The sequence below is a fragment of the Taudactylus pleione genome, unplaced genomic scaffold (genome assembly GCF_031769625.1).
Source record: "Taudactylus pleione unplaced genomic scaffold, aTauple2 ptg000436l, whole genome shotgun sequence".
NCBI classification, from domain to species: domain Eukaryota; kingdom Metazoa; phylum Chordata; class Amphibia; order Anura; family Myobatrachidae; genus Taudactylus; species Taudactylus pleione.
In genome coordinates, this window is record NW_028284838.1 from 10,805,399 (window position 1) to 10,821,048 (window position 15,650).

The following is a 15,650-nucleotide window of genomic DNA, read 5'->3' on the forward strand; positions in this document are numbered from 1 at the left end:
GAGCTGCAAGCATGGGCCTTCCTACGAAGTGTTCTTGTTGAAACCGCCACATTAGTGGCCATTTGTACCTCGTTTGCAATGGTATGCATTCCGCTTGTGCGGGGTGTCCTATCACTTTTGTCTACATAGTGTGTATACACAGGGCCAGATAATAGGAGGGGCGGATGGGGCGGTCGCCCAGGGGTGGGTCCCCACACCTTGGGGGCCTCCACACTGCAGCAAATACTGACCGGAACCTGGCCAGTTCCCAGTAGCAAAAAAAAGCACACACTCACTGACTCTGATGGGCGTCGGACCCGACCATGGCTAACAGTGACTATGGATGGAGACGGGCACCTCATGGCGTTAGGCATTGTCCCTAACCATGCACCTGTGAATGCTGTGAGGCGCCCGCCTCCAACCGTCCGAAAGCTGATGGTGATGCTGCAGCTTAAACAGGTAGTGTGTGCATGCTATTAATCTCCCATTCTCTCTGTCTCTCTGCCCCTTCTCCCACCATCTCTGTCTCTCTCCCCCTCTCTCTTCCTCTATCTTGCTCACTATCTTCCTCCCCATCCCTCTGTCCCACTCCCTCCCCCTCTCTTCCTCCCTGTCCCTTCCTCCATCTCTTTCCCTCCCTTTCTCTCTCCCTCTGCCCCCTCTCTCTCTCGCTCCCTGTCCCTCCCTCCCTCTCCCTCCCTTTCTCTCTCCCTCTGCCCCCTCTCTCTCTCGCTCCCTGTCCCTCTCTCCCTCTCTTTCCCTCCCTTTCTCTCTCCCTCTGCCCCCTCTCTCTCTCGCTCCCTGTCCCTCCCTCCCTCTCTTTCCCTCCCTTTCTCCCTCCCTCTGCACCCTCTCTCTCTTCTCCCATCATTACCACTATACATGTATCAGCACTGAGTAGACTGTACATTTCTGTCATTCTCTGTTGTAAGATGCATGCCATGACAGTACATAGTATGGTGTATACTTATGTATGTTAGTAAGGGAGTATAATTGTACAGCGCCATAACCAGATAACTGCAAATGTGTTCTCAAATTTATGTTGTGCTCCACTCCCGGCCGGGATTACTCCCATATTTGTATCTAATGGGATTTTTCTCCATCTGAGATGATTGAAATACTTCTCTCTGTGTGTTGGGCTGGCCGATCAGGTTGTATATTATAGTTCAGTAGCAGCTGTAGTGCTAAATCTTTCCTACACCGAATTGAGAAGAACGTTGCACACGTCTACCAGCCAATGCCATGGCAATCTGGGGCTTGTGTTCTCACAAAAATAAAATGATAATAACACCCTTGCGGAGCCTAGCCAATCACTTGTAGATATAGCTATCCTAGTCCCTCTCTCTGTCTCTCTCCCTCTGTCTTCCCCATACCTCTATCTTTATCTACCTATAAATATAGCTGTGTATATCTATCTTATCTATCTATATATATCCCCTACTCAAAATCCTACGTTTGCTCCTGGCAGTGTACTAGATCATGGCCCTCATTCAGAGCCGCACGCAAGCGGGCGCACGTACGTTAGGCGTACGTACAAAAATATTTAAATTCAATGGCTCGCTCGTATTTTCGTTCGCATCTAAAATTCCTCCCTAAACTCTGACGACCCCTCCTCTAACTAACGAGCGTACGAAATAGCGAGCGTACATCCCCGAAATGGCTTGAAAGGAACGCACGCACAAGTATAAACAGGAAGTGGCCTTGTCAGATGTCGATTACCTGCTCCTTTATTCTGCCTACCTCCATCAATCGTATCATGCCAATCAATGTATCAATTAGCTTAATTGTTTGTTTTTTTTCAACACAATGCAAGAAACTTTACTCTTGTCTGTGTTTGTGTTTACCCGCAGAATACGTACGGATGAAACATTCGCTTTTATTGTTTAAAAAACATGTGAACCACAATTAAACAATTGTACTATTGCTGTGTGTCCCCGCATATTTCCCTGGGTTCATTTCTTTAATTAAATTTGCTTACGCATGTCACTGCATCAAGCCTATCCTAACTCTCCAGAGATTTCTGGCCCTGTCGAACACATGACTCATACACTAACCAATAAAATTGCTCCTGTTAATTTCCAAAATACATTAGCCAATCAGAAAATTTTTACACACTTTATCAAAAATGATTTTTAAGAAAAACACCATTGCCATCATGAGAGCCTCCGCATTCACCAGGCGTGAGCTGCTGGTGCTTACGGAGGTCATGGATCGCCGGATCACCAGCCAGCCAGAACCCATGACCAACCGGCAGAAGCGCTCCGCGTATGCGGAGGTACGGTCCCGCCTGCGGTCCTTCGGATCACGCCGCAACATCGGGCAGCTGGAGCGCAGGTGGTCCGACCTGCAACGGCGAACGCCCCGCTTGCTGGCATGCTTTCGCATGCAGATCCTGGCAAGTAAGTGTTATGTATTGTGGTTTTAATGTTTGTGTTTGTGGGGCAAACTGCGTGTGCATGTTTTCCTGTCTGTTCTATTTATTATTTGTACTCATATCTGCGTGTGCATGTTTTCCTGTCTGTTCTATTTATTATTTGTACTCATATCTGCGTCTGCATGTTTTCCTGTCTGTTCTATTTATTATTTGTACTCATATCTGCGTGTGCATGTTTTCCTGTCTGTTCTATTTATTATTTGTACTCATATCTGCGTCTGCATGTTTTCCTGTCTGTTCTATTTATTATTTGTACTCATATCTGCGTCTGCATGTTTTCCCTCTTTTTATGAATTTTTAATTCTACTGCTATTTTTTTTGGTTTTATTTCTTTTTTCTTTTTTTTATTTTGTTTGTTTGCCCGGATTTGTCCATAAACTAAACGCAATTTATTTGACATATTTTAGGGGGACAGCCAAGACTCCGCCGTCAACGTCGGCGTTCCCGCCCACTCTCCCCAACCCCCAGCCAACACTCCACCCCAAATCTTTCGCCTATTCCCCACTCCTCCCCATCCTTCCCAGACCCTCTCCCGGAAATGTCGGGCCTCCTTCCCCTCCGTCCCACTTCCCCCTCTCCTCCACCCACCCCTCTTCCAATTACCCCCTCCCCGGAGTCCAGCATAACTCCGCCCCATTCTTTGGGGAATGACGGATCCTCCGAGGAGGATCATGGAGGTTTTGCCGGAGCTCCCGATTTGTTTCCCGGTATGTTTTTTATAATTTTTTTTTAAAGCACAAACTGTTTGTATGTAATCATGTGTCGTGCCTTTCTTCGTGTTTTTGTGGCTTGACTTTTGTTGATTGTGAAGGTTTGCCTTTACCTCTTCCTGGTGATTTAAGCATACACATATCATACCTGTGGGAATTTGTACCTAGGCCTTGTATTTTTGCCAGCCCACCCTTTTTATTTATGTTTTTGGGTTTAGGAGTGATTTCTTTTTTTTTTAATGTTTTTCTGTGGAGTCCCTATTGTTGTATTAACCCACACACTTTTCTCACCCACAGAGGAACAGAGGCGTCGGCAAGAGGTGGCGGATGTTGTGGGGCAGATGCGCCACCATGTAATCGGCCTTCTGGTGGCCCTCGACCGGCTGTCTGGCCTCCTTCGGCATTAGTTTTTTTTTTTTTGTTGTATTTGCCAAATAAATTTTTAAAGACAAATATACGTTGTGGCTCATTTTTAAAAACCAAAACCAAGATAGTTTAGCCTGACATAAGTTCCTGCAAGGATTTCCCTTTGTTAAAAGTTAGATTGTGTTTTGTCTTTGTATGTCAAACAGACACCAGAAACACATAACAGTAACAATGTAATTTCCCTTTTTGGGTGTAGTGTCAATTTCAGATTTCTACATTTTCCAGGTTCCTACTTGGTGCGCAAGCTGCTTAGGCCAATCTTACAAATCCCAAGGTTGGGCCAGGCTTCCTTTTGGTGTGGATTGGAAAGCTGAAAACATATTTCAGTTTTGCTCAACTGGCGTCAGTACTGGTTTACCCCTTAGTCAAATGTAACTTGTGTTAACCTGGTTACACTTGCTGTTAACGTCCCAAAAAAGGAAGACCATTTCACTCTTCAAACATTTATTCACCACATAACAGAGAAAACAAAGTGGTCACTCCCAAAAAAAATACACAGTGATAAATTCAAATACAACACATACCAAGAAAAAAATAAATAAAAACACAAAATCAAGAACTGGTTGACGAAGGACCATGCCAACATGATTCCACAAACATGGCGTTGCGATATGGGTTCCAGAATATATGCCCAAAAGGACCAGATCCAGGTTTGGTAAGGGTAGCAGGAAGTAGTGAGCGTTGGAGTGCCAAAGATTATGTGAACAAACAGAAGATGGTGAGAAAATTAAAAAAAAATTAGATGTTTGCAAAAAAAAACAAACACATTAGGTATAAACACTGGAGTTTTGAACAAACTTACCTAAAAAATCTGGCCACCACATCATCGCGTATGGCCCCCCCACATACTGACCTTCGACCAACCTCGGGGGGGCCATCCTCAGGTAAGGCATCCTCTGGCTGCATTGGGACACCACTCCTTATGGCAATGTTGTGAAATATCCCACACAGGACCACAATTTTAGACACCATATCCGGCACATACATGAGCTCGCCACCAGAGCGGTGGAGGCATCTGAATCGGCCTTTTAAAAGGCCGATACAGCGCTCCACCACTTGCCTGGTGGCTGTAAGTGCGGAATTATACGCACTTTGTGGCCCTGGTGTGGGAGCCAAATAAGGAGTGAGCAGCCAGGACATGCAAGGGTATCCACTGTCTCCTGTGAACAAAAATAGACCACATCAGGAACACTGTGTATCAAGCTTAACATTGTTATGTACTAAAGGTCTCCACTTACCCAGAAGCCACGCATCACCAGCTTGTAGGTTGGTTAATTTCTGCCATATCCCTGATTGCCGGATGACGAAGGAGTCATGTGCACTTCCTGGTAATTTAGCATTCAGGGACAGGATCTGGAGGGAGGCATCACATACCACCATTACATTCAGGGAGTGATAGTGTTTCCTGTTTCGAAATATGGCCTCCAGCCGTGCTGGAGGCTGAAGTGGTATGTGAGTACCATCCACAACCCCTATGATGTGTGGGAAGCCAGCTATTTGGTAAAAATTGGCCTTGGCCACACTAAGGGCACCCATATCCAAAGGCATTTGAATAAAATGATGGAGGTGCTTGAAAAGTGCCTCCATCACTGCCCTCAGGATCCGGGAAAAGGAGGATTGGGAGATGCCCGCCACTATTCCCACCGTTGTTTGAAACGATCCTGAGGCACAGAAATGTAACACCGCCATAAATTGCGTCAGTGGTGGTATTGCTGTTGGACTGTCAATTTGCCGCTCAAGATCACTTTCTATTAATGAGAGAGTGTCTATGATGATTTTGGGAGGTAGACGGTAGCGTCTTAAAACCTCATCATCGGGCATTCCAAAAAGGGTGACACGTGTTCGAAATATCTGGGGCCTTGCATGCCTACGATGCCTACGCCTGGGACGAGTTTGAGGTTGGTCGTCTTCCGGGAGCAGGGCCAGAACAATTCGCCCCAGATCTACCTGAAATTCAAAGTTTACAATGTAAGGCTTTTGACCCACCCCAAAAGTAAGAAAAAACAACTTAGCTTTCTGATACCATCCATAGCTGCTTACATGCCGGGGTATTGTCATGATACGTATAAACTGTAAAAAAGGCAACAATGAGACTTCAAAAATTTAGAGGGTGTTTTTTTTGTTTAAAAATTGTTGCAAGCCAACACAGAAAATAGCGGAAAAACACATTTGGCCATCGATGAAAACTACATTGCACACCGTACGTCAAATAGGGTTCAAATGGACCCAAAAAATGGAAAAGGGAAAAGCAAAACTGGATTATATGATGAATAAGCCGTCAAAAATGCGGTAAATTATTCGCAAATGCAAGTCACTACACCAACAGTCAAAAATGCGGTAAATTATTCGCAAATGCAAGTCACTACACCAACAGTCAAAAATGCAGTAAATTATTCGCAAATGCAAGTCACTACACCAACAGTCAAAAATGCGGTAAATTATTCGCAAATGCAAGTCACTACACCAACAGTCAAAAATGCGGTAAATTATTCGCAAATGCAAGTCACTACACCAACAGTCAAAAATGCGGTAAATTATTCGCAAATGCAAGTCACTACACCAACAGTCAAAAATGCGGTAAATTATTCGCAAATGCAAGTCACTACACCAACAGTCAAAAATGCAGTAATTCATTCGCAAATGCAAGGCGCTACACCAACAGTCAAAAATGCCGTAATTCATTCGCAAATGCAAGACAAAAAATGGACTTACCCAACTCGAATATATAAGATGTCCTCAAAAAACTTCTTTGGGTCCGAAAACAAAAAAAAACTAAAAAAGATGAAATGAGTGTTAAACAAATTAACTAACCACAAAACAGAAGAATACACCAATTGGCCACAAATTTGAATGCACAAAACTTACCAAATCAGGAAAGGATGTTGAAAAAATGAAAAAAATGCGAACGGAAAAACCAAAGAAATGTAGCAAAAACAAACAAAAAAACAACTCTCCAAAATCCTCCAAACGCAACCAACCAACCAAATCCAAACCACTTAACCGACAACACTCCAACAACCCCACCTCGAATCCACACACACCAAGCCATAAATAGTGTTTATTTTCCCGCACAAATTAAGGATGAATCATAGGGACGCACAATCAATGATGCGGCCGCAAACTAACGACGCATGTATAAATACGTCACGAAATCACATAGAATTTCTGGATGATTTCATGCTGGAAGCAGAGACATGGCTTCAAACCAGGGAAACAATGGTCAAAATTGCGGCGGTAAGGCCTTCATGCATTTTGTGTCAATGAGTATTTTAAAACATAATATTGTGCAAGTTGTGAAGTGGCTAAATCTGCATATTTACCCAAATAGTTGAGGAGGATGACATGGAAGAGACTGCTGGCCCCAGTCAACCCGCCAAAGCTGCCAAAAAAAAAAGGCAGCCACATTTCACAAGCAAGGAGATGGAGGTTTTGATCCAGAAGTGCGTTGACATCCTGCCCCAGGCAGCCAGGAATATGAGCCAAAGCCAGAAGTGGAGAATGTGGGAGGAGGTCGCCGTTGCTGTCAATAGGGTGGGTGATTATGTCCGTCTAGCCCGGGATGTCAAACGGCGGTAAGTAAACACTTTCCCATCCTATAAACAAACCCCATTGTAAAAAAAAGGATAATGGTTCCAAATTCATTCCACAGATGGGCAGACTTCAAATATCGTCTAAAACAAAAACTTGCCGACAGGGCTAGGCATGCAAGGGGGACAGGTGGGGGTCCCACCCCTGTGTCATTGGAGTTGACAGACTTAGAAGAGATGGCACAGGGGTGTGTGCAGGCTGTGGAGGTGTTTGGCGTGTCCAACATGGATACGGACATGCCAGACTTTGCGGCTCCTCATGTTGGCCAAGGTAAGTCTTGTGATGTCACCAACTCAGAAATGCTATTGTGCCAATATGTAGATTCTAATGTGAGTCTTTTCTCCAATTTCCTAACAGAGACAGAGGCGGATGAGTCTGCTCCAGAGGGAAGCCTTGGCCGCAGAATTTCTGCTGACTCTGCAGGGGAGGAACCAGTACATCCGGCTGAGGACCCTGCAGAAGCCAGTCCAGGGCGTGCCCCCTCGCAGTGTGTGGGCCTCCTCACAAAACTCAATTTTAAATCGGATTGCCATACGGAGATTCTGCAGAGGATGGACGCCAGTCTGATACGGGTGGCTGAGGCCCTGGAGCAAAATGCTGCGGCCAACGTGACCATTGCTCAGGCCCTGGCGGAAAATACCAGGGCCAACATCCGCATCGCCGATGCCCTGGAGCAGCTTGTTCGCCAGCACATGGTGGAGCCGACCTCCCTTCCTGCCGGAACATCCAGATCCTCTACCTCTGGCACAACATCAGGCAATCCTCCAAATGTGCCTAGCCCTGTGCCTAGTCCAGAGGCCACAACATCTGCCTCTGGACAGGCCAGCCCGATGGCATCCCGGACCCGGTCTGGCGCCCACCCTCACCCAGCCAAACGGGCGAGAAAACGGTGACAGCAATGGCGACTTTTCCCACTTTCCTTCTGTGCTTGGCTCATATTCCTTTCTGGTCAAAACTTCCCTCTCCTTTCTTGTGAAATGTTTTTAAATTTTGTATTTACGCTTATGTTAGTAGTTATGTTTTGGTTTTTTTTTGAGCAAATATCTTGGCCACAAAAAAAGGCAATACAATATTATGCCAATTTGTTTGTGTGTAAACAATAAATTAAAAACAAAACACTGACATTGTATTGTGACATTATTGTACAAATGGGTTACATTTAATCCTGGCCTTAAACGCAAAAACTGACCCTCTTTTTTAAAAAAAAAGGCCTCTTTAAGGAACGTTTAAAAAAACACATAGCGATGCAAATTCCACAGTAAACAAAAAAAAAGGGGAGCTAATTAAAAGATGATGACATTATTGTTAAAATAGGCCATAACCACCAAATTGTGGCCAAAATAAAAGCCCAAAAATGTACGCTAATTGATTATGTAATCATGACATTAGCAGCTCTGATTTCCACCTGCGTACGCTTTTGTGCTATCCCAATAAACTGCTTTCCAAACACATACCAACCCGGATTTCAATCCAACACTAATTACTTTACTGACCAGCCACGATTAATCGCTGCACCATCGTGGAGTCCCGGGACGGAGGAGAAGGCCATCGCCAATGTGGTCGAGTAATCCTGACCCTAAGCTGTGCGAGCATTTTGAAGGGAAAGCGGATGTTTCAGTGACGTATGAGACGGTCCGAACACATTTGACGTTCGCATCTGCTAATGTATGTACGCCCCAAAAACGCCTCGCCACGCCTGTGTTTTTTCATCTCCACCCCCGTCAACACCCAAAAACGCCCTGTTCTGTCAATCACATTTGACATGTCACTTCCTGTACGCTATTTTAGGAACGAGAGAAAAAAAGCTCGCAATCTGCCGTACGCACATGCGCGGTGTAACACCGACGCATGCGCGGTTAGTCAACATCGGAACGCAACGAGCGTACTGTTGTTAACGTGCGGCTCTGAATGAGGGCCCATGTCCGCTATGCTGCCGGGAGTCGGTTCCCAGCAGTGTTGTGGACATGATGTATTATGCTGCGACCTTCTCATTCAATGGTTTTTGCTTGTTTAAATTATTTTCAACACAGTAGATTAATACTGAAGACATCAAATCTATGAAAGAACACATATGGAATAATGTTGTAAACAAAAGAGTGTTAAACAAATCAAAATTTGTTTTATATTTTAGATTCCTCAAAGTAGCCCCCTTTTGCTTGGAAGACAGCTTTGCACACTCTTGGCATTCTCTCAATCAGCTTCATGAGGTAGTCTCCTGGAATGGTTTTGAATTAGCAGGTGTACCTTGTCAAGAGTCAATCTGTGGAATTACTTGCCATCTTAATGTGTTTGAGACCATCAGTTGTGTTGTGCAGAGGTAGGGTTAGTAGTTAGTACACAGTGGACACCACAATTTGACTACTGTTGTAATCCATATTATGGCACCAACCACTCAACTCAGTAAAGAGAAACAACAGTCCATCATTACTTTAAGACATGAAGGTCAGTCGATACGGAAAATTTCAAGAACTTTGTATGTACCCTCAAGTGCATTAATCTACTATGTTGAAAATAATTAAAATAATCAAAAACCATTGAATGAGAAGGTGTGTCCAAACTTTTGACTGGTACTGTATATATGTAGTATCTAATGGTAGGGGGCCCAAACAGATTACGAATTTTGGTTTTGCACTTGGGTGCCTTAGCATACATTAGGCCTAATTCAGTGGTGCACACAGGCGCGGCTGCATCTTTTATACATATACGTACAGTGCATATACATAAATACACATTCCAACCAGCCGGTTGGAATGATAATCGTTTAGTGTGTGGGAGCAAACGATGATCATTCACTGAAAAACCACAAAAACTGTTGTTCCGCCTTGTTGGGAAAATCTAACTTTCCCCCCAACTAAACAATAAGTAGGCGGGCACTGGGCAGCAGTGTCCGCCTACTTTTTCACTAGCTGCTTGTACTGTTCAGCTCGGGACTCCCTGGCGGCAACTCGGCGGTGGAGATGGAGATAACGGACGTGCGCTATGGTCCCTGCTGCCAATGTGAGCTCTGCTGAAGGGAAGGGAGGCGTAAATGTGTTCTGGAAGGAGGAGAGGTGCACTACGTTCCCTGCTGCCACTGTGAGCGTGTACGGTGTCAGTGGTTAGTAGCATGCACACTCCATCACATACTTCCAGGATTCCTTGCACCATACCAAGGGGGAGATGTATTAAACCTTCTAAAGAGGACAGGTGGAGAAGTTGCCCATAGTAACCAATCAGCTCTATTTATAAAATGTACTTGATAAATTATAGATAGAAGCAGGGCCGGATTAACAATGGGGCGGGTGGAGCTTCAGCTCCAAGCCTCCCATGAAAATAGGCCCACACAGGATCCCCTGCAGTGCACAGTAACAGTGGTGACAGAAACAGTTTTTCCTGTCACCACCAGCAGCCCAGCACATTATCCTCCAGACCGGCAAAGGCATCGTCCACTCCATACCCCCCCCCTGCATTGACCACCAAAGCCCCGCCCCCTACTCGCGCTAAGCCCCGCCCCCAAACTTGTGTCATTAGTGTAGGAGCCACCTGGTCGCGGTAAACGCTGCCTCCTGGTTGCCCTAAGATCCGTCCCTGGCCTTTCCGAAGTCCTTTCCCACAGCGGGGGAGCCACCTTGTCACTCTAAGCTCCACCCACTTATCGAGGTAAGCTCCGCCCCCTGGCCACAGTAAGCTCCGCCTCCGGCATACGACACTGTGTCCTCAGTGTGCTGCTATGCCTTGGTCTCGCTAAGCTCCTCCCCTGGTCTCCTGGAAAATGTGCCACTAGTGTGGGAGCCCCCTGGTCCCCTGGTTTTTTTCTGGCAAAACCATCTGGGAGCAGCAGTTCCTGGAGCCTGGACCAAGTACAGCATTGTACAGTAACTCTGCAACCCAGGAGGGGTGAGTCAGTGGTACAACCGATTTTTACTTACTGTACTTCGTTGTATTCCTTGTAGTTGTCTGTAATACAGGCAGCATATTGTGTTTTAAGAACATTCAGAGATATACAGAGTCCCATTGGTTTATGTACATCTAGGATGTTTGTGGGTGTGTGCATGTGCAGAACAAGTCCTGCGTGGTCACTCACAGTCCCATACTGTGGCGTTTGGGAGACCAAGTGGGGGTGGTGACCTGAACCCAGGGGCGTTTCTAGAGAGGAGGGGGCCTGTGTGCAGTCTCCGACATGGGTCCCCTCCTCTCTGTCCGGCAGCGCACTGAGCTGTGCGCGGCCAGTGCCGGAGTTATAGACTCTGGGCACTAGAGTGCGCCCCAGAGTCTATAGAGGATGCGCTGGTCACCGGGAAAATGGCTGCAGCGGGTCGATGGTGGCCCACAGCGCATGCGCACGACGGAGCTGGCTCCGTCGTGCACATGCGCGAGACCTGGCTAGCGATGGGTAATCCGTCACTCCAGGTCTCGCACCAAAGGGGGCGAGCTGTCGATGTTGAGTGAATACTCCCCCGTTTGGTGGGTGGGCCGTGGGGGGTGGCTGCCCAAACGGAGGCGTTCCCGAGGGAATGCTTGCCATTTGGGGGCGGCCCCACTGACATCACGAGTGATGTCAGTGGAGAGCTTCCGGCTCTGTTAGAGCCAAAAGCTCTCTGGGGCTTGCGATGAATGAGACCCTACCACAAGGGTCTCGTCGCAAGCCCGATGGTCGCAATGGTCTTGACCATCGCGACCATCTTCCTGGCCGCTCGCTATAGCTGTGGGTGGTCACCCACAGCTATGCGAGCAGCCAGGAGGCCGCTCTAAAAAACAAGAAGGCCGGCCCTGATTCAGAGCGAGCGTTCTGTCAGAGCGTCCGGGTCTGAATCAGGGCCAGAGGGCCTGATTCAGAGCCGGACGCTATTTGCGCTCGCTCGTTCAGAAAAAGGGGCTGGCTATTTAAAGTGACCGTTCGCTCTTTGCGGTCTGTTGACGCCTCCATGTCTGAACGAGCAAACAAAACATGCGGTCGTTATTTTGTTAAAAACGCCCCCTGGCCGCTCGCATCATACGTCATCTTCGCTATGTATAAGATTAATCAAGTACATCGAAAGGCGTATGAACTGCTCGCTATTCTTGTGGTTGCATTTTCCTACCGCAATCATGCGAGCAGTTCAGACTAAAAGACAACCAACTGATGTGGTCGATGACGCTGCTTTGTTAATTATGCACACCCTTAAAACGCCCGTTTTGACCTTTTGGCACGCCTGCGTTCGGAATTCCACTCCCCGTTTTCAAGCACCTTCCCCTGTTACCACCCACATATGCCTCACCCTGTCACTCAAATTAGCAGGCATTCGCTATTTTGCGAGCACACGATTTCTGACAGCACTGACTGGTTCGCGCATGCGTATTACAACCCATACGCATGCGCAGATGTGCGAACATCGCTCGGAACGAACGAGCGGCCGCTTACGAGCGGCTCTGAGTCAGGCCCAGAGTTACAGAGCACTTTACATATACATTAGGGACCTGTGAGAAGGGTATAATTCACTAACAGTGTCCTACAGGAGCTTCTAAGCACTGTCTACACTGCCTAATCCTATTGAGTGGCTGAGTGTGTGGACTTTTCCTTTTTTTAACTATATTTTAATTTTTTTAATTTGACTATTTTGTATGAATCTTATATGTTGTGTCGTAAGTGTGTAATTTGTATACCAGTATCAGGCCATCACAACATACATTTCTAATTTTTATTTAACTATAAGATCTACAATTATTTCTATGGGGCATATCAGGTTTCAGACCCAATAATTAGAATTTCTTATCGCCACTATTTGCGGCAATAAGAAATGAACTTTCCCCCAAATGTACAAAAAAATCACCTGCAGGAACAGGGGCTCCAAAAGGAGCTCGTCCCTGAGATGTGTAAAGAAGGGAAATGATCGCAAAATGAATAATTTCCCTTCTATATCCGGGACGTCCTGCGCATGCACTGTCAGCAGACCACGCATGTGCGGAGGCCATTTCTGAGGTGGCCTCTCCCTGTAATTTTTGGCCATAGGCTACTATAGGATAACGCCATCTGGAGATGCCGTTATCCTATCGGGGCAAGCTCCGAAATGTGAAAGGTTCATCTGACAGCTTCACAGCCCCATAGAAACATATGGGGGCTGCAGCTGCTGTCGGAAATCGAAGAACCCTCATACATTCAAGGGATCCTTAATAGTTTGGGGTAGTTCACAAAAACTAGTGTATTCGGGGAATATCCTCCAAATATTATTTGAAAAGTAAGCCCCTACATCATTTGATAAACTACTCATAATTTACCTATTTAGGGGTCTATTTACTAAGCTGTGTTAGGAGATAAAGTGAACGGTGATAAGGTACCAGACAACCAGCTCCTACCTGCCATTTTTCAAACACAACCTGTGACATGGCAGTTAGGAGCTGATTGGCTGGTACCTTATCACACTTCACTTTATCTCCTAACACAGCTTAGTAAATAGACCCCTTAGTGTTATATTAGTTTATTTTTAAGCATATCCCTCTAAATTTGTACTCTATTAGCAGAAGTAGTTCTGGTTGTGCACTAGGAACTTATACCCCTTTTCCAACAAAAATCCTGGGTCTGACACGGGATTTGGAACACGGTTCCAAGCCGGGTCAGATGCGGGATTTACCCCTTCTCCATTACGGCGTTGACCTGGTCGATTCCGTTCACACTGCACCCGGGTGCTGTGCTGGCGCTTGGCGATGACGTCATCACTAAGTCCCGGAAACTCCACCCTGAATGCCGGACCGGAGCGAACCGGGCACCAGGGGAGGGGGTCCTTCCTGGTGGGGGCAGTCATTTGGGAGGCTGTCTGTGACAGCTGTCACTGGGCAGAGAGAGATTACAGCCTCCTAGGACCCTTTTCCTCTGAGCCGCTGCCCGGGTTGACACGGCAATAACCAAGGTATTTTGGGCAGTGGAAAAGAGGTATTAGATTACAATTACAATGCTGACGTCTGTATTCAAGCAGTGAAGTGACTACTATCCAATGGGTGGGGATGCCAAGCTGAGTCTTTGCCTCAGGTGACAGAAAGCCTAGCTTCCACCATGTGTGCGTATATACTGTGTGTGTATATATACATTATATATATATATATATATATATATATAAAGATATACATACATGAGGCAAACTAAGGCGGCACTCAGGAGCACAGGCCACAACACCTGTGTAGACCACACCCACACAACACTGGTCACACCGCCCTGGCGACACACATTAGGCCCTTCATAAATTTCAGCTCCAGGCCCATGTGGACATTAATCTGGCACTGGATAGAAGCTGATTGGTTGCCATGGCAACTTCTCCCTTCAAGTATTGATTATGTTGACGCCGCTTCTCAAGTCTCCTCCTCACACCCTACGGGGGTTTTATAGTATCTTAGATACAGAACCTCTCTTATACACTGTATTAGATGTGTATTTGTGTTTGACATATTTTACAGGGCAAGATCTAGCTCACTGACATGGATCCCCCTGACCTTTTGATTGGTAACACTGTAGCTGCCAATCTTTCTGGGCTACATGCTGCGCAGGTTTGTTGAAAAGACCTCTGAGGAGAGTACCACTTTACATGACTGGCACAGACACCACACAAGAGTGGCTACAAGAGTAAATTCAGAATTACACACTCTGAGGACAATTGTTTTCAGACTGCAGTTTGTTATAAACAAAATAGTTCATGTGACAATGTTAGGAATCTTCAGTATAGAACCTCTTAAAGGGGGAGATGTATTACATTCTGAAGAGAGATAAAGCGGAGAAGATGCCATATCAACCAATCAGCTGCTAACTATAATGGTACAGGTTGTGCTATATAAAGGACAGTTAGAAGCTGATTGGTTAATAGGCAATTTCTCCACTTTTAAAAAATAAATAAAATAGTAGAACACCAGAGAAGTAATATTGTCTACCTTGTTTGTTGGCAGTGCATGCTGGGTAATGTAGTTTACCAGCAGCAGGAGAGCATATGGTTATCTAAGTGTAAAGGGGAACATGGAAGAGATGGTTGTCTACCTTTTTCTTCATGATTCCGTTCTCTCCCTTCAGATGCAGCAATGTTTCTCTCTCCTTCTGTAGGTGACACTCATATTTTATCTTTATGTCCTGGATTTCTCCATCTCCATCCTCTTCTATCTGTTTTATTGTCTCTCCAAACTCTCTTAGCTGCTGCCGTGCTGCCTCTTGGGCCTATGACAAACATGACCATACAAACAAGGTGAGTAATGGTGGGCAAGGGCTTCCTGGACATACTGGTAACTACAGACTGTCCTGGGTATCAAACTGTGAATATGGATGAACAAGAGTAACAGCACATACACAGGACACAAACACTACACTCTGCATATTATTTGTGACTAAAATGCTTGAAAAGGAACATCATTCTCAATAATTTCATCTAGGGATGAGCGGGATCGGTGTCCATCCAAGAGCTGCTGTATCTGTCCAGGGCAGGGGCTGCTGTGTCCATCCAGGGGTGGGGTTGGTGTGTCCATCCAGGAGTGGAGCTGCTGTGTCCATCCAGGGGCTGCTGTGTCCATCCAGGGGTTGCTAT

The 15,650-nt window shown here is 46.0% G+C and overlaps 1 protein-coding gene across 1 annotated transcript in view; it reads right to left on the reverse strand.

The window, feature by feature from the left end:
- The window catches only part of LOC148505856 (cilia- and flagella-associated protein 57-like), a 73,577-nt gene that overhangs the window by 19,529 nt on the left and 38,398 nt on the right, over positions 1 to 15,650 (reverse strand). Inside the window, exon 15 of the mRNA XM_088447657.1 lies at positions 15,113 to 15,286. Coding sequence (XP_088303783.1) covers positions 15,113 to 15,286 — 174 coding nt within the window. The remainder of the gene's footprint in view (positions 1 to 15,112; positions 15,287 to 15,650) is intronic.